The sequence below is a fragment of the Erinaceus europaeus genome, chromosome 17 (assembly GCF_950295315.1).
Source record: "Erinaceus europaeus chromosome 17, mEriEur2.1, whole genome shotgun sequence".
NCBI lineage: Eukaryota > Metazoa > Chordata > Mammalia > Eulipotyphla > Erinaceidae > Erinaceus > Erinaceus europaeus.
Window position 1 is genome coordinate 28,892,295 of NC_080178.1, and position 16,714 is coordinate 28,909,008.

The 16,714-nt window shown below is 39.1% G+C and overlaps 1 protein-coding gene across 2 annotated transcripts in view; it reads left to right on the forward strand.

The window, feature by feature from the left end:
- Positions 1 to 16,714, forward strand: part of CSTF3 (cleavage stimulation factor subunit 3) — an 87,908-nt gene that overhangs the window by 65,251 nt on the left and 5,943 nt on the right. For both annotated transcript variants that reach the window (XM_060176630.1, XM_007530093.3), the window contains 6 exons: positions 695 to 804; positions 3,285 to 3,401; positions 3,691 to 3,765; positions 7,060 to 7,203; positions 8,069 to 8,171; positions 15,195 to 15,264. In XM_060176630.1, the coding sequence (XP_060032613.1) occupies positions 695 to 804; positions 3,285 to 3,401; positions 3,691 to 3,765; positions 7,060 to 7,203; positions 8,069 to 8,171; positions 15,195 to 15,264 (619 nt within the window). The remainder of the gene's footprint in view (positions 1 to 694; positions 805 to 3,284; positions 3,402 to 3,690; positions 3,766 to 7,059; positions 7,204 to 8,068; positions 8,172 to 15,194; positions 15,265 to 16,714) is intronic.

The window sequence follows — 16,714 nt, forward strand, 5'->3', positions numbered from 1 at the left end:
TTGTTTTCTTCTCCTTTTCCTTCTTCTTCTTTTTCTTCTTTTATAGAGAGAGAAATTGAGAGGTTAGAGGGATAAAGAAGGGCAGAGAGAGAGAGAGAGAGAGAGACCTGCAGCCCTGCTTCCTCTCTTCCACTCCCCCAACACCGCCAGTAGATGGGGATTAGGTGTTTGAAGCCAGGCCCTAATGCACGGTAATGTGTGTGCTCTACTGGGTATGCTAATACCTAGCTCCTATAATTGTTTTCTTAATGTTTGTCTTTCAGACAGTGTAGACTGTTTGAGTGCAGGAAATCTTATTCAGTGGTAAAGCCACTCTGTCTTTCACATTTCCTAACAATATAGTTGACTCTCCATAAATATTTAATCAAGGATGAATAGATGGACTTAGGTAGATAGAGATGTCATAAATCTTTCAAAACTTTTTTTTCTAATTATCTTTTTTAAAAAATATTTTTATTTAGTTTATTTTAATGAGAAAGAGTAGATACAGAGAGAGAGAGAGAAAGAGACCAGAACATTGCTCAGTTCTGGCTTACTCAGTTCTGGCTTATGGTGGGACTGGGGATTGACCCTGGGACTTCAGAGCTCTAATTATATTTTGTTATTGAAGGTCCTAATAATTTACTTTTGATACTTATATTGATAGATTTTTATGTAATTTTTTTATTTAATATTGTTTGTGAATGTCTTCTAGTTATGTTTGCTTATGAACAGTGCCTCCTTGTGCTGGGCCATCATCCTGACATTTGGTATGAAGCTGCTCAGTATCTTGAACAGTCAAGTAAACTGCTAGCAGAGAAGGGGGTGAGTTCCTTTTCCTACTTCTGACCTTCTTATCATTTTTATGTCATCTGCTAAAAATATAACCCTGGCTACCTAGGAAATGGTACAGAAGTAGAACTTTAAACTTGTAAGCATGAAGTCCTGAATGTCGTGCATGACCCTTGCCTCTTTATCTCAGTTTAGTTTCTCTGTATATCTCTGTCTCATGAAAAAAATCTCCCTCTAAGTGTGAATATTTGTGTGTGTTGCTGAATTTTGGCAATAAAATGTGTTAAATATTTTAATCTCAGTGTGTCTTAATCCCATTATGTGAGCAATACTATAAGAAGACCCTTGTAGGGGGCCAGGTGGTAGCACAGCAGGTATGGGGCACATGGCATAAAGTGCAAGTATCCTAGTTCAAGCCCCTGGCTCCCCACCTGCAGGGGGGTTGCTTCATGGGAGGTGAAGCAGGTCTGCAAGTGTCTGTCTTTCTCTGCCCCTCTCTACCTTCCCCCTCTCTCTCCATTTCTCTCTGTCCTATCCAACAACAGCAGCAGCAATAACTAAAATAACAACAACAAGGGCAACAAAAATGGTAAACAATGGCCTCCAGGAGCAGTGGATTTGTAGTGCAGGCACCGTGCCCCAGTGATATCCCTGGAAGCAACAATCACAACAAAAAAAAAGACCCTTGTAATAACTGAAGCTGATAGACCGGAATACTTGATTAGACATGAGGAACTGGGCACATCTTCACCTATGTACCTTTCCTTCCTTTTTTTTTTTAACCAGAGCACTGTTCAACTCTGGCTTATGGTGGTGTGGAGGATTGAACCTGGGACTTTGAAGCCTCAGGCATGAGAGTCTGTTTGCATAATCATTATGCTATCTACCCTCCGCCCCCTTTTTTTTTTTTTTTTTTGAGGCTATTTTTTTTCCCCTTTTTCTTGTCCTTATTTATCATTGTTGTTGTTGTTGCTGTTGTTGTTGTTGTTGTTGTTGGATAAGATAGAGAGAATTCCAGAGAGAAGGAGAAGACGGAAAGGGGTAAAGAAAGACACCTGCAGACCTGCTTCACCACTTGTGAATCGACCTCCACCCCACAGGTGGGGAGCCGGGCCTCGAAACAGGATCCTTGCGCCATGTGCGCTTAACCTGCTGTGCTACCACCCGGCCCCCCTTTCTTTCATTTCCTTTCTTCCTTCCTTTTTTTAAAGATTTTATTTATTTATTAGTGAGAATGATAGGAGGAGAGAGAGCAAGAACCACACATCACTCTGGTACATGTGTTGCCAGAGATTGAACTCAGGACCCCATGACTAAGAATACAATGCTTTGCCCACTGCACCACCTCCAGGGCCACTCTTTTTCTCTCCCTTTCTTTCTTCCTTTCTTTCTTTGTTCGTTCCTTCCTTCCTTCCTTCCTTCCTTCCTTCCTTCCTTTCTTTCTTTCTTTTTCCACCAGAGTTAATTGTTATTGTTGGAACTCAGTGCCAGCACTACAAATCCACCACTCCCCCTAGTTTTGTTGTTGTTTGTTTGCTTTTTCCTTTCTTGTTTTATTTGACAGGAAAGAGAGAACTTTAAAGGGGAGGAAAGATAGAGAGGGGGAGAAAAAGAGAGACACCTGCAAACCTGCTTCACCGCTTGTGAAACATCCCCCCTGCAGGTGGGGAGCAGGGGCTGGGAGCCGGGTCCTTGTGCATGGTAGTATGTGCTCTTAACCGGCTGTGCCACCACTTGCCCCACCCCCCAGATTTCTTTTTAATATTTTATTTATTTGTTGGATAGAGACAGAAATTAAGAGGGAAGCTTAAGCTCAAGAGGAGCGAGAAAGACACCTGCAGCACTGCTTCATTACTCATGAAGCTTTCCCCCTGTAAGTGGGGATTGGGTGCTTGAACCTCGGTCCTTGCACATCATGAGTACTCAACTGGTAGTGCCACTGCCCAAACCTTCATTATTCATAATTTTTTTATTGTGTGAATTGTTTTCATATTGATTTTATCTCCTTGGAGCATGTCAGTTCCCATTGAAATTTAAACTAAAAGAATTTTAGTGACTCATAATTAGGCTACTTTAGTCAGAATTAAAATATTGTGGTTGTTTTTTAAAAGAATAAATTTTTGAGTCATTTAATGTATATTAAATAGTGGAGGGCTAAAAAAAAAATAGTGGAGGGCTAAGGTGGTGGTACAATGGCAGAGTAGACACAGAACAGTGCTCGAGGACCCAGGTGCAAGCCTCCAGTCCCCACCTGTAGGGGGAAGGCTTCTTGAGCAGTGAATCAGTGTTGCAGTTGTCTCTGTTTCTCTCTCTCTCCCTTCCCTCTCAATTTCTCTGTCTCCATCCAATAAATAAATAAAAATAATGGGAAATATATAAGGAATATTTTTAGAATCCAAAAGTTTTTATCTGTGCATATGTATATAAGAAGTGTGTGTGTATTATATGCAGTTAATTTAATTCTTTTATTTATATTAAAATTATTGAGTAAACTTTTTTTATTTAACTCTTAGGATATGAATAATGCCAAACTATTTAGTGATGAAGCTGCTAATATTTATGAAAGAGCCATAAGCACTTTATTGAAGAAGAATATGCTTCTTTATTTTGCATATGCAGATTACGAAGAGGTGAGTTTAAGTATTTAGAACTTTCTTAGTGGGGATTTTTTACTTTATAACTATTTTTTTCTTTTTCTTTCTTTTTTTTTTTTGTGTGTGTGTTTTTCCAGTTGCTTCTTTGTCAGGCATTTGTTTTTGGTAGACAGAGATGATGCAAAACAGTTATTAGTCCTTAGCTGACTGTATATTTATGCTCAAAGCAGGTGCCATTGTGGGGTGCAGCCTCTGGATTCCTCAGAGCTCATATCCTGCTAGTCTTTGAATATATATTTAAATCCACTTCTCTCTACCATCTTAGAGTCGTATGAAGTATGAGAAAGTTCACAGTATATATAACAGACTTCTGGCAATTGAGGACATTGACCCTACCTTGGTGAGTAATTTCATAAATCTTTTTCTACTGCTGTAGCCTGTTTAAAATTTTATATATAAGGAGGCGGGCGGTAGCGCAGCAGGTTAAGCCAGGTGGCGCAAAGTGCAAGGACCAACGTAAAGATCCCGGTTCAAGTCCCCGGCTCCCCACCTGCAGGGGTGTCACTTCACAAGCGGTGAAGCAGGTCTGCAGGTGTCTTTCTCTCCCCCTCTCTGTTTTCTCCTCCTCTCTCCATTTCTCTCTGTCCTATCTAACAACAACAATAACTACAACAATAAATAAACAACAAGGGCAACAAAAGGGAATAAATAAATATATATATAAATAAATAATTTTAAAAAAATTTACATGTAGTAAAATTTGCTGTATTTGCTATACATATAGCTCTATGAGTCTTGACCAATAATATCAAGTCATGGAACCAACTTCACAATTAAGACGTAGCATGCCAGGCAGTGGTGCACCTGGTTAATCATTCACATCACAGTGCACAAGGACCCAGGTTCAAGCACCTAGTCCCCACCAGCAGAGGGGAAGCTTCACAAGTGGTGAAGTAGGACTGCAGGTATCTCTGTCTCTCTCCCTGCTCAGTTTCTCTCTGTCTCTATAATAGCAAATAAATAAATAATAAATAAAAACATTTAAAAAGACACAAAACATTTTGATCATCCTCAGGGGGAAAATGTTTTTATTTATTTACTTACTTATTTATTTATATATTTATTTATTGGATAGAGACAGCCAGAAATTGAGAGGGAGGAGGGGTGATAGAGAGGGAGAGAGAGACACCTGCAGCCCTGCTTTACCATTCACAGAGCTTTTGGGGGGACCTGGTCCTTGCACAGTGTAACATGTGTGCTCGACCAGGTGTGCCACCACCTGGCCACAAGAATGTTTCTTATGTTATCCAGTCCCTTGTTTGTTGTTAGGTTTTTTGTTTTGTTTTGTTTTCTCTCCTTAATTCAATAGGAGCTAGGTCAGTGGGATTCCTTTTTTTTTTCCTCTTTTTTTTTTTTTTTTTTTTAGTGATTTATAAGATAACAAATTCCACACTTGTGTTTTAAAGCCATTTATTCCACATACTTGTTGCTAAATGTGTAATTTTCAAAGCCCAGAATTCCTGATGAAATTCTGTAGAGCTTCTTAAGTAAGAGGTGAAGAGAACAGGTCACTGTGTGTGTAGTGCTCTAAACACTTATTATTATTTTTTTTTTTGGCATGGGAGGGGGGAATTCTGTGTCTCCTGAATTTATTAATAATTTTTAAACTTGTTTAGAAAACCACTGTATCTGCTTAAATGCTTCCTGATCCTGCTAAATGTTTCCTCCACAAAGTATTTTTAATAAAATGTACCACACACTTTGCATCAGACTAAATTTTTTTTTAATTTTATTTATTTATTAATGAGAAAGATAGGAGAGAGAAAAAGAACCAGACATCACTCTGATACATGTGCTGCCAGGGATCGAACTCAGGACCTCATGCTTGAGAATCCAATGTTTTATCTAATGCATCACTTCCTGGCCCACATCAGACTAAATTTCTTTCCTGAAGAAATTCAAAACTAATTCACTCCCGATCTGCCCATAATGGGTAACATTATTGTTGTTTTAATGCTCATTATTATTTTTTAATAATCTCTCATTTATTATTTTATTTACTTTAACTACCAGGCTTATGGTGGATTGGTGCCTGCACGACTCTACTATTCCTAGTGGCCACTTTTCACCCTCTTCCTTCCTGCCATCAATCTTTACTTTCTTCCTTTTTATTTATTTATTTATTTATTGTGATAGAGATAGAAAGAAATAGAGAGGGAGAGAGGTGAAAGGAGATGGAGACCAAAAGAGAGACACCTGCAGTACTGTTTCCAAGATGTGGTACCTCTTTGCACATGGTAATGTGTGACTTTACCAGGTGCAACACCATCTGGCCCTGATATTTACGATTTGTCTGAGAGATATCTGGCACATCCGATGTGAAAGATCCAGTCTGGGCCTTCAGGTTTGAATGTATGTCTCCTCACTCCGATATTGTTTGACATGATCAAAACTGGACAAATCAAGACACTACTCATAGTCTCTCTACTCATAATACAGTATTGGCTCATTGATCAAGTATTATCTTTTTTTTTTTTTTTTTTTTGCCTCCAGGGGCTCAGTGCCTGCACCACTGCTCCTGGAGGCCATTTTCCCCCCTTTTCTTGCCCTTGTTGTAGTTATTATTGTTGTTGTTGATGTCGTTTGTTATTGGATAGGACAGAGAGAAATGGAGAGAGGAGAAATGGAGAGATAGACACCTGCAGACCTGCTTCACTGCCTGTGAAGCGACTCCCCTACAGGTGCGGAGCCGAGGGCTCCAACCGGGATCGTTCCGCTGGTCCTTGGGCTTTGCGCCACGTGCATTTAATCCACCGCGCTACCGCCCCACCCCCAATCAAGTATTATCAACACATCATGTATTTGGCACTCTGTAGGGTTTGTCTGTAAAATAACTAATGAGTAATTTGTTGATGAAGTGCCATTACATAGTCTTTTACTCTGTTATAAAATAGAGTAGTGGGCTTTAAGCAGTAGCCCAGGAAAATGTGAAATTAAACATGCTTTGTTAAATATGCTTGTATTAGACGAAACTTTTCAAGCTTTCAAGATGTTGGCGTTCATTAATGGGATGTTTTCCAGTAACTTCACTTTTCTTTTTTTTTTTTATAACTTCACTTTTCATCCCTTCTTAATGTTTAATTCAGATATTCTAGAATTAGGCAATGATTGCACAACCTTGTAAATATACTAAAAAAAAAAACAATCCCTGAATTAGGGAAGTGTTGTTATGTATGTGAATAATGACAATTACAGAAATTAATTTGTATCCATCTTTAACACCAGTAGATTTCCTGGTTTTGGATTTAAATAACAGAACACATACCATCTTTTTGCTTTTTATTTATTTGTACTTTGGGTTTTTTTTTTTTTCAACATTTATTTATTCCCTTTTGTTGCCCTTGTTTTGTTGTTGTAGTTATTAATGTCGTCGTTGTTAGGTAGGACAGAGAGAAATGGAGAGAGAAGGGGAAGACAGAAAGGGGGAGAGAAAGACAGACACCTGCAGACCTGCTTCACTGCCTGTGAAGCGAGTCCCCTGTAGGTGGAGAGCCGGGGCCTGCAACCAAAACCCTTATGCCGGGCCTTGTGAGGTTGTTTTCTTATAGAGACAAATGAGTTAGGACCAAATGCTCTTATAAAGATTACATTTTGCCTCACCTCTAGAAAATAAAGACTTTTCTTCATTGCATAGGTATATATCCAATATATGAAATTTGCAAGAAGAGCTGAAGGTATCAAATCTGGAAGAATGATATTTAAAAAAGCAAGAGAAGATACTAGAACTCGCCACCATGTCTATGTAACTGCAGCACTCATGGAATATTACTGCAGTAAGGTAAATAATAAGATAAAATATAAGAGTACAATAATTTCCTTCGGTTAAAGATAGCTAGTCCTAGCTTTCATGAAGTTTTAGTTGCTTAATATCATAAGGGAAATCTAAGTCTGCAGGTTCCATCCGCTATCAGAAGTAGAGTGTTATTGTGAAACCTTCCGTGAACCAAAATGGCATAAAATGAAAAAGCAATTACTATGAATTCATTTTTCTTTAATTTGTTTAATGAATGAGAGAGGAAATAGCCAGAGCATCATTCTGGCATGGATAATGCCAGGGACTGAGGTAAGGACCTCTTGTAGTGGATGTCTTTCACTCTTCCACTGAGCCTCAATTACTAATAAATCAACTAATAAATCAATTAGCAATTACTTTATGCGGTGGTGGATTTATGTTTGTATGGGAATTGAACCTGGGCCTTTGTAAACTCAGGCATGAAAGTCATTTTGCAGAAGCATTATACCATCTCTCCCACTTTTGGACATTTATATTTAACGTGTTTTAAATATCTACTTTTCTGCAGGGGAGGTACACAGTGTAAGATTGCAAGGTCCTGAGTTTGATAGCTGGTACTGCATATGCTCTGGTTCTCGCTTGCTAATAAATAAAGACTTTAAAACTTTTTCTTTCCATTTAAAGAACTAGAGAGACAGCATGGTGCCTCTGCAAAAATGCTTTCATACCTGGGGCAACAAACATCCCAGTTTCTATCCCTGACACCACCATAAGCCAGAGCTGAGCAGCCCTCTAATAAAATAAATTCCATTCGAACTCCTCATTTCCTTGTCATATTGGGTGTTATAATTCTTTTTGAGTATCTTGCCTGACATTTCATGGAAATTGGCATTTTCCTCTTGTCTTCTAGGACAAATCTGTTGCCTTTAAGATTTTCGAACTGGGGCTAAAGAAATATGGGGACATTCCAGAATATGTCCTGGCCTACATTGACTATCTTTCTCATCTCAATGGTAAGCAGATTCTAATCAATAATAGTTACTTAATAATAATATATTAATGTCATTTAAAAATACTTTTTTATTATATCTATTTGTTGGCTAGAAACAGCCAGAAACTGAGAGGTAAGGGAGTGACAGAGAAGGAGGAGAGACAGAGAGACACCTGCAGCCCTACTTCCCCACTTGCAAAGCTTTCCCCCTGCAGGCGGGGCCAGGAGCTTGAACCCGGGTCTTTGTGCATGAGCTCAACCAGGTGCACCACCACCCAGCTCCTTAATGTCATTTTTAAAAATTATGCTTCTGAGTGGTCTTTTTTTTTTCTTTCTCAAATGTATTATAATTTTGTCAACATACAAGAACCAGATACTTGCACACCAAATAAATATTTGTGGCCTATCAACCACAAATTTACATTTACTAAGTAATGGCAGGAGCTGTTTAACTGCAGCATCGTCTTTAATGCATAATTAGCTAAGTCCTGTCAATAGTAAAGTAAATTTTCTTTACTATATTTATTTGTTTATTGGATAGAGACAGCCAGAAATCAAGAGGGAGAGAGATGGAGAAACACCAGCAACACTGCTTCACCACTTGTGAAGCTTTCCCCCTGCAGGTGGGAGCTGGGTGCTCAAACCCAGGTCCTTGCACGTTGTAACATACGGTCAACCAGGTGCACCACCACCCAGCTACACAGTAAGGAAAGTTGTATCCTCAAAAACTCAGACATGCCCAAGTAGTAAAGTGAAGTCATTTGAGGCTCCTGGGAAAGGTTTCCAAAAAGGAAGATTGTTTATATTAGCATTTTATTTTCCTGTTTTGTTGTAATAATAATGGCCATTCTTTATTTGGGCTTTTTCTTTTACAGGCATTGGCTAGGGGATTCTTATTTACATGCATATTGTAAATGATATATGTATCTCTTAGTGTAGTTAACCCATAGTCTAGGCTATATAATTTCTTGACCAAAAATGAGCTGAAATAAAAGTTGGTTTAAGAGAGAAATATATGCCCCACCTAAATGATTATAGAATTATATGTCATAACTATGTATCAATGATTTTAATGACATTTGAAAAATAGAACATTCTGTATACCAAAATAGTATGTAAGAATGAAATTTAATTATGATTTTGTATTTCAGCTTAGTGATTCTGCACTCTGGAAAAAGACTTTACTCCCAAAATGTGAGATAGTGGAGCACTTACTTTATAAAAAAAAAAAATCTCTTGCATAAATCAATGTCTTTTTTACATGTGATATTTTAGAGTAATTATGAGTATATATATTTGTTATTCTTAGAATCACAATACCTGATTTCAGCATTATTATCTTCCAAAATTAGTGCTTAAAGCAGTTCATTCGTTTATCCATTCACCTAGTTATCCATTGTTTATTTATTTAAATTATTATCATTTATTTATTTACTTATTGGATATAAACAGCCTGAAGTCAAGAGGGAAGGGAGTGATTGACAGAAAAGAGAGAGGCAGATACCTGCAGTACGCTTCATCACTCGCAAAGCTTTACCCCTGCAAGTAGGGACTGGGGGCTTAAACCTTGGTCCTTGTGCATTGTAACATGTCGCTCAAACAGGTGTACCAACACCCAGCATCCCATTATTTATCTAATACCTTCTGGTTACTAGGGTCTGGGGATATAAAGGGAACTAGGGACTCCAGTCTTATACCAGCTTCCTTATGGGAAGTAGGGGAATCAGTTGTATAAAAGTAATTGCATTATTTGGCACTTAATCCAGCATGTATTCTGTGGTTAGGTATCCAATCTTGTTAAAAAGTAATTTTCATAGGCTTGTTGAGGATTAAATTGTTTGTTTTTTTTAAAATGTGTTTGTCATATGGCATGGTGGTAAGCATAAGCATTAACTGTGCTGTGATAAAGATAGTTGTAAAAGAATATGCTAGGGAGTTGGATGGTAGCGCAACAGATTAAGCGCCCATGGTGTGAAGTGCAAGGACTGGCGTAAGGATCCCAGTTCGAGCCCCCGGCCCCCCACCTGCAGGGGAGTCGCTTCACAGGTGGTGAAGCAGGTCTGCAGGTGTCTATCCTTCTCTCCCCCTCTCTGTCTTCCCCTCCTCTCTTCATTTCTCTGTGCTAACAACAACGACATCAATAACAACAACAATAAAAAACAACAAGGGCAACAAAAGGGAAAATAAATAAATATATATATATATTTTAAAAGAATATGCTAAATAGAGGCCTGAATGAAGTATTTTAGAAGTATAGAGAAGTGAGTATAGGGTAAGTTCTAGAGCTATGTGATATAGCTATGGTAATTAGAGTACTTAGTAGTAAGCTTTTTTCTCTTTTTTTCTTTTCTTTTTTTCTTTTTTTTTTTTTACTAGTGATTCAATAATGATTGACAGGATTGGGATAAGAGGGGAACAACTCCATACAAAATTCCTATCACTAGAGTTCCATACCTTATCCCCTCAATTGGAAGTTTATGTCTTTCCCTAGTGGGGTAGGCTCTGGGGCAGTGGTGTTCCAGGACACATTAATGAGGTCGTCTGCCCAGAGAAGTCAGATTGGCATCATGGTAGCATCTACAACTTGGTGGCAGAGTATTGGAGCTGGAGGGTTGACATCCCAGGCAGGCACAGTCTGACGTGAAACATGTCGAGGTGACACTGGTTGCATTGATTTGGTTGAGCTCAGCAGATGCAGTATCAAATGGTATGGATCAAGAGAAGCATGAAGGAAAACGAGCAAAGCCCCAGAGGTTCTAGGACTGGGAGAAATATGGGCTTTATGGAGAATGAGGAAGGCTCCATGCTGTCTTAGAGTTTAAGATGACAACAGATAATGATTATTCTTATCAAATTATTTGGGAATTGAGTTTACTTTGAAAAATCCCATGGTTGGGATTTACTGTACCAAACAAGACCTTACCATGATTTCTGTCATCTCATGCTATTTACAAGTAACTATATCTTATATACTGACAAGACTAGTTGCTTCTGGTCTCCCTGGTCTAAGATTATGGATGATTTGATTTTTTTAAGTTATTAGAAATGCATTAACAATTTAAACCCAGTGTTAAAATTCAGTCAGTTTGCTAATTTGAAATCTTAAGTGATTAGATTAAAGGATATATTCAGATATAGTCAGAACTGAAGTCTGTACATTAAAAAGTTTGAAATATGCAATGTATTTTTCCCTCTCATATTGATTAGTGATTTATAAGACTTTAAGTTAATAGGAGTATATATTAACACCATTCCTGCCACCAAATGTCTGTGTCCCTACCCCCACCCCCCTATAGTGGAACTGAAAAACCTACCCTTCCCCTTGGCCCCCCAGAGGTTTTTACTTTGGTGCAATACTCCAAATTCAAATTCTGCCTTCCATTTCCCATTCTGTTCTTGCTCAACTTCTGTTTATCCGTGGGATCATCCCATATTCATCTTTCTCTTTATGGCTTATCTCACTTAACATAATTCCTTCAAGCTCCATCCAAGATGGGTTGAAGAAGGTGGATTCATTATTCTTAATAACTGAGTAGTATTCCATTGTGTATATACCACAGCATTCTCTGCCACTCATCTGTTGTTGGACACCTGGGTTGCTTCCAGGTTTTAGTGTAAAATAAATACTGGATTTCAATGAGTTAGTTTAGGGGGAAAAAAAAAAAGGAAAGAAAAAGAAAAAATCATGTAAAAAATAAAAATAACTTACTTTTTCATATTGATTACATGTTGAAATGACAATTTATATATATTGGGTTTAATTAAAATTAATTTCACTTGTTCTTACTCTTTTAAATTTGTTTAGCGGGAGTCGGGCGGTGGCGCAGTGGGTTAAGCGCACGTGGCGCAAAGTGCAGGGACCGGCGTAAGGATCCCGGTTCGAGCCCCCGGCTCCCCACCTGCAGGGGAGTCGTTTCACAGGCGGTGAAGCAGGTCTGCAGGTGTCTATCTTTCTCTCCCCTCTCTCTCTGTCTTCCCCTCCTCTCTCCATTTCTCTCTGTCCTATCCAACAACAAAGCAACGTCAACAATGGCAATAATAACCGCAAAGAGGCTGCAACAACTAGGGCAACAAAAAGGGGGGAAAATGGCCTCCAGGAGCGGTGGATTCATGGTGCAGGCACCGAGCCCAGCAATAACCCTGATGGGGAAAAAAAAAATTGTTTAGCTTAAAATGTAGATTACGTATGTGACTTGTATTACTTCTTCTGAATGGTGCTGTTAGTGTGTCATAAAAATACGTTTGAAGGATGAGCAATAATTATCCAGATAAAGAACGAGGAAAAGATGGTACTTGGTCTTGTGCTATGTGTGGTGACATATATCAGGAAGGTGACATTATACCCCTAAAGCATACAGTGTAGCATAATTTACCTGCTCCAGGTTACCTACTTTAAAAAAAGGAAGAAAGAAAGAAATATTTATATATGAGAGAGATGAGGGTGGGTGAGAGAAACAGAGCAGCACTTGACACATACAATGCTGGGGGCTGAACTCAAGACCTCAAGCTTATAGGTCTGGCATTTTACCCATTGTGCCACCTCCTCAATTGCCAGGCTTGAAGGAATTATGTTAAGTGGCATACTTTTGTTCAGAAAGAAACAGGTAAAAACATCATAGCACCTCCCATGTGGTACTGGGGTTTATAACTGAGCAGCCAACTACTGCTATGGATTTTTTTTTTTAATTTATTCCCTTTTGTTGCCATTGTTTTATTGTTGTGGTTTTTATTGATGTTGTTGTTGGATAGGACAGAGAAAAATGGAGGGTGGGGGAGAAAGATAGACCTACCTGTACACCTGCTTCACCGCCTGTGAAATGACCCCTCTGCGGGTGGGGAGCCCAGGCTCGAACCAAGATCCTTACACCGGTCCTTGCCCTTTGCGCCACGTGCACTTAACGTACTGAACTACAGCCTGACTCCTGTTATGGATATTTTAAAACAACTTTATTTATTTTTGCCAGAGCACTGCTCAACTTTGGTTTATAATGGTGCTGGGAATTACACCTGGAACCATTGGTACCTCAGGCATAAAGTTGTTTTTTTTTTTTGTTTTTTTTTTATTTTTTATTTTCCCTTTTGTTGCCCTTGTGTTTTTTTGGTTGTTGTTGTTGTAGTTATTATTGCTGTTATTGATGTCATCATTGTTAAACAGGACAGTGAAATGGAGAGAGGAGGGGAAGACAGAGAGGGGGAGAGAAAGACACCTGCAGACCTGCTTCACCGCCTGTGAAGCGACGCCCCTGCAGGTGGGGAGCCGGGAGCTCAAACTGGGGTCCTTACGCTGGTCCTTGTGCTTTACACCGAGAAGGTTTAACCCGCTGCGCTATCTGCCTGACTCCCTTTCTTTCTTTCTTTTTTTTTTTTTTTTTTGCATAAACACTTTGCTGTCCTCCAGCCCAAAACAACCTTATAGAGTTGTGCTTTAGCAATCAAAATTCATTTTATATAACTAATAAATTTACTACTAGATTAGAACAGTTTAATAGATCTTTTAGATTTAGCAAGAGGCATTCCTTTTAACTTCCAGATATAAAGGAGCTCTCACAACTTTAACCCACTTGTAGTAACTATAATATAGGTTGTTTCATTTCTTTGTTTGTTTGGGTTTTTTTTTTTTTTTCTTGGCTCTCTTTCTTTCTTTATTATTGGGTAGAGACTGAGAGAAATTGAGAGGGGCGGGAGTGAGACAGACACCTGCAGCCCTGCTTCACTACAAGTTAAGCTCCCCTTGTGCAGTTGAGGACCTGGGTTCTTGCCCACTGTAATATGTGCGCTTAACCAGCTGCACCACTGCCTGGTCCCATAGTTAAACATAGAGTAGTTCTATTGCTATGAAATAAAAAACAACTATATCTAATTTTGAGTTTGTCATCCTTCACTCAATGCATTTTTTAAATGTCAGTTGTCTGACACATACAGTGTCAGCAGATGTGTAATTTTTATTATTTCAAAAACATTTTTCGTTTATTCATGTGATAATGGTTTTGGAAAATGAACCCAGGACCTTGCATAATGGTGACACCACTAAGCCACGTCCCCAACCCAACGTCTCTTCTGTAACCTTTTTAAGAGAGAGGGAAGAACAGATAGAGAGAGGGCAAGACACCAAACACTGCTTTATCACCCATGAGCTGCCTCTGGTGCCGTCCAGGGTGCTCCCACGTGATGACTGAGCTCAGGGCCCCCACATGTTAAAGAATCTGCCCCCACTTCTCATTATTATTATTTTATTTTCCCCTTTGTTGCCCTTGTTGCTTGTTGTAGTTATTAATGTCGTCGTCGTTGTTAGATAGGACAGAGAAATGGAGAGAGGAAGGGAAGACAGAGGGGGAAGAAAAAGATAGACATCTGCAGACCTGCTTGACCGCCTGTGAAGCGACACCCCTGCAGGTGGGGAGCCGGGGTCTTTATGCGGGTGCTTGTGCTTTGCGCCATGTGTGCTTAACCGGCTGCGCTACCGCCTGACTCCCCTTATTATTTTTTAAAGTTTTCACTATTAATTTATTTAATAGAGACAGCTAAAGTAAGAGGGGACAAGGAGAGACAGAGACGCTTGCACCACTGCTTCACTACTTGTGAAGCTTTCCTCATGTAGGTGAGGACGGTGGGGGGGGGGGGGACTGAGCCCGGGTCCTTGCTCATGGTAATGGGTGCCCTTAACCAGGTGTGCCACCACCCACCCCCACTTTTCATTACTTTGAAAAGGCTAATAGGATACCTGTTGCAGTGTCATTTTGTTTTACAGGTCTGGTTTTTAGTTGTCACTCTTTTGTGAGTGAGTGACAGTTCAGGTTACTTATTTATTAAACTTCAAAGTACCTCATCTATGAAAATGAGGCTTAAGACTGGAGACGTGGCTCTGGTAGCGCCTGCCACTATGTGTGATGCACGGGGTTTGATCCGTTGATCCACTTTTTTTTTTTAACAGTTACTTTTTGCATAGGATTTTTTGTGAGGGTTTAATAAGATAATGCATGTTTAAGTGCTTTGTTGAATTGTGAGATTGCTTTTTAAAAATATTAATATTTTTTTAATATCCTAGAGGACAATAATACTCGAGTTTTGTTTGAAAGAGTTTTAACATCTGGAAGCCTTCCTCCTGAGAAGTCTGGGTAAGCCATTGTGGAAACTTGTTGGTTGGGTTCAGATGGCAGCTTTAATTGAATTATTATCTGTGGGGTAAATGCATGCTTGAGTGTAGATTCCAGGAGAGATTTCCTTTCTCTCTCAAAGGGAACCTTCTCAACACCTACAGTATGTTAATACTGGTTGAAGATTAGTTTACACATGGTGATGTTCTCTTTCCAGTTTACCATATTCCTAGAAACTGAAATGAACAAATTAGAGAATTGAAAAGTTAGATAATTTCCCATCTTGACATATGGAAAGTTTGTTTTATTTTAGTCTTTGATCTATGATTTTAATGTTAGTTCAGCTAAACAGAAAAACAAAACACCATAGTACAATGTAGTATAGAGGTATAGTCTTTCCACTTTTGGGCTCTTATTTTAGTTTAGCAGATTATGCCTTGAGCAGATTTCATAACCTCACCAGTTCTTTCTCACTGAGTAAAATAATGTCTACCAGTGTAAGACTTCTGTGGTAGTTCTATAGATGCTATATAATGTCACTCTGTGTATTACTTAAATGCAGAAGAGCTTAGTGATATTTAAAGAGTGCCAGAGCATTTATTTTGGTTACTTGGTGTGCTTATGCAAAAGCGTGTTACCAGTAAACTATATTAATTAATTTGGGTGGGGATAGATAGCATAATAGTTATGCAAAGATACTCTTATGCCTGAGGCTCCAAAGTCCAGGTTCAATCCATCACCACACCAAAAACCAGGGCTGAGCAGTGTCTGGTTTAAAAAAAAAAAAAGTACTATATTAATGGAACAAGAGAGGAGTCCTGATAGATTTTGGAATACGTTTTTATTTATACACTCATTAGAGAATGTATTCTACAAAATTCAAACACAGTGCCTATGTGGCACCAGACCTTATATATGGGCTGCGCACATTACAGGGCATATGCCAACCAGTAAGCTTTCTCTCCAGCCCCAAGGATGAAGTGTGTGTGTGTGTGTGTCTCTGTGTGTAATTTTTTTTTTTTTTTAATGAGGAAGAGAGCGAGAACCAGAGCATCACTCTGATACGTGTGATGCCAGAGATCAAATGGTGGGCCTCATTCTTGAGATCCTAATACTTTATTAACTTGCCCATGCTCCCTGGTTACACCAAATAACCAAAATAAATGCTCTGGCACTCTTTAAATATCACTAAGCACTTTACTCGTTTTTAAAATGAGAGGTAGAAAGTGAAGAGAGAGACCAGAGCCAGGAACTGAACCTGGCTCTGAACCTGTGGTGCATCAAGCATGCAAGTTCTGTGCAACAATTTCCCAGACCCACGTAAGGGCTTTTACTATTTTCTAAAAAGAAGGTCACCGAGATAGTTCATGTGACAGGGCAACTGCTTTGCCTTATCTACGACTCAGGTTCGATCCCTTGGCATAGTATTAATGCAAGGAAGTTCTATAGCACTAGGGGAAGTTTTGGTACT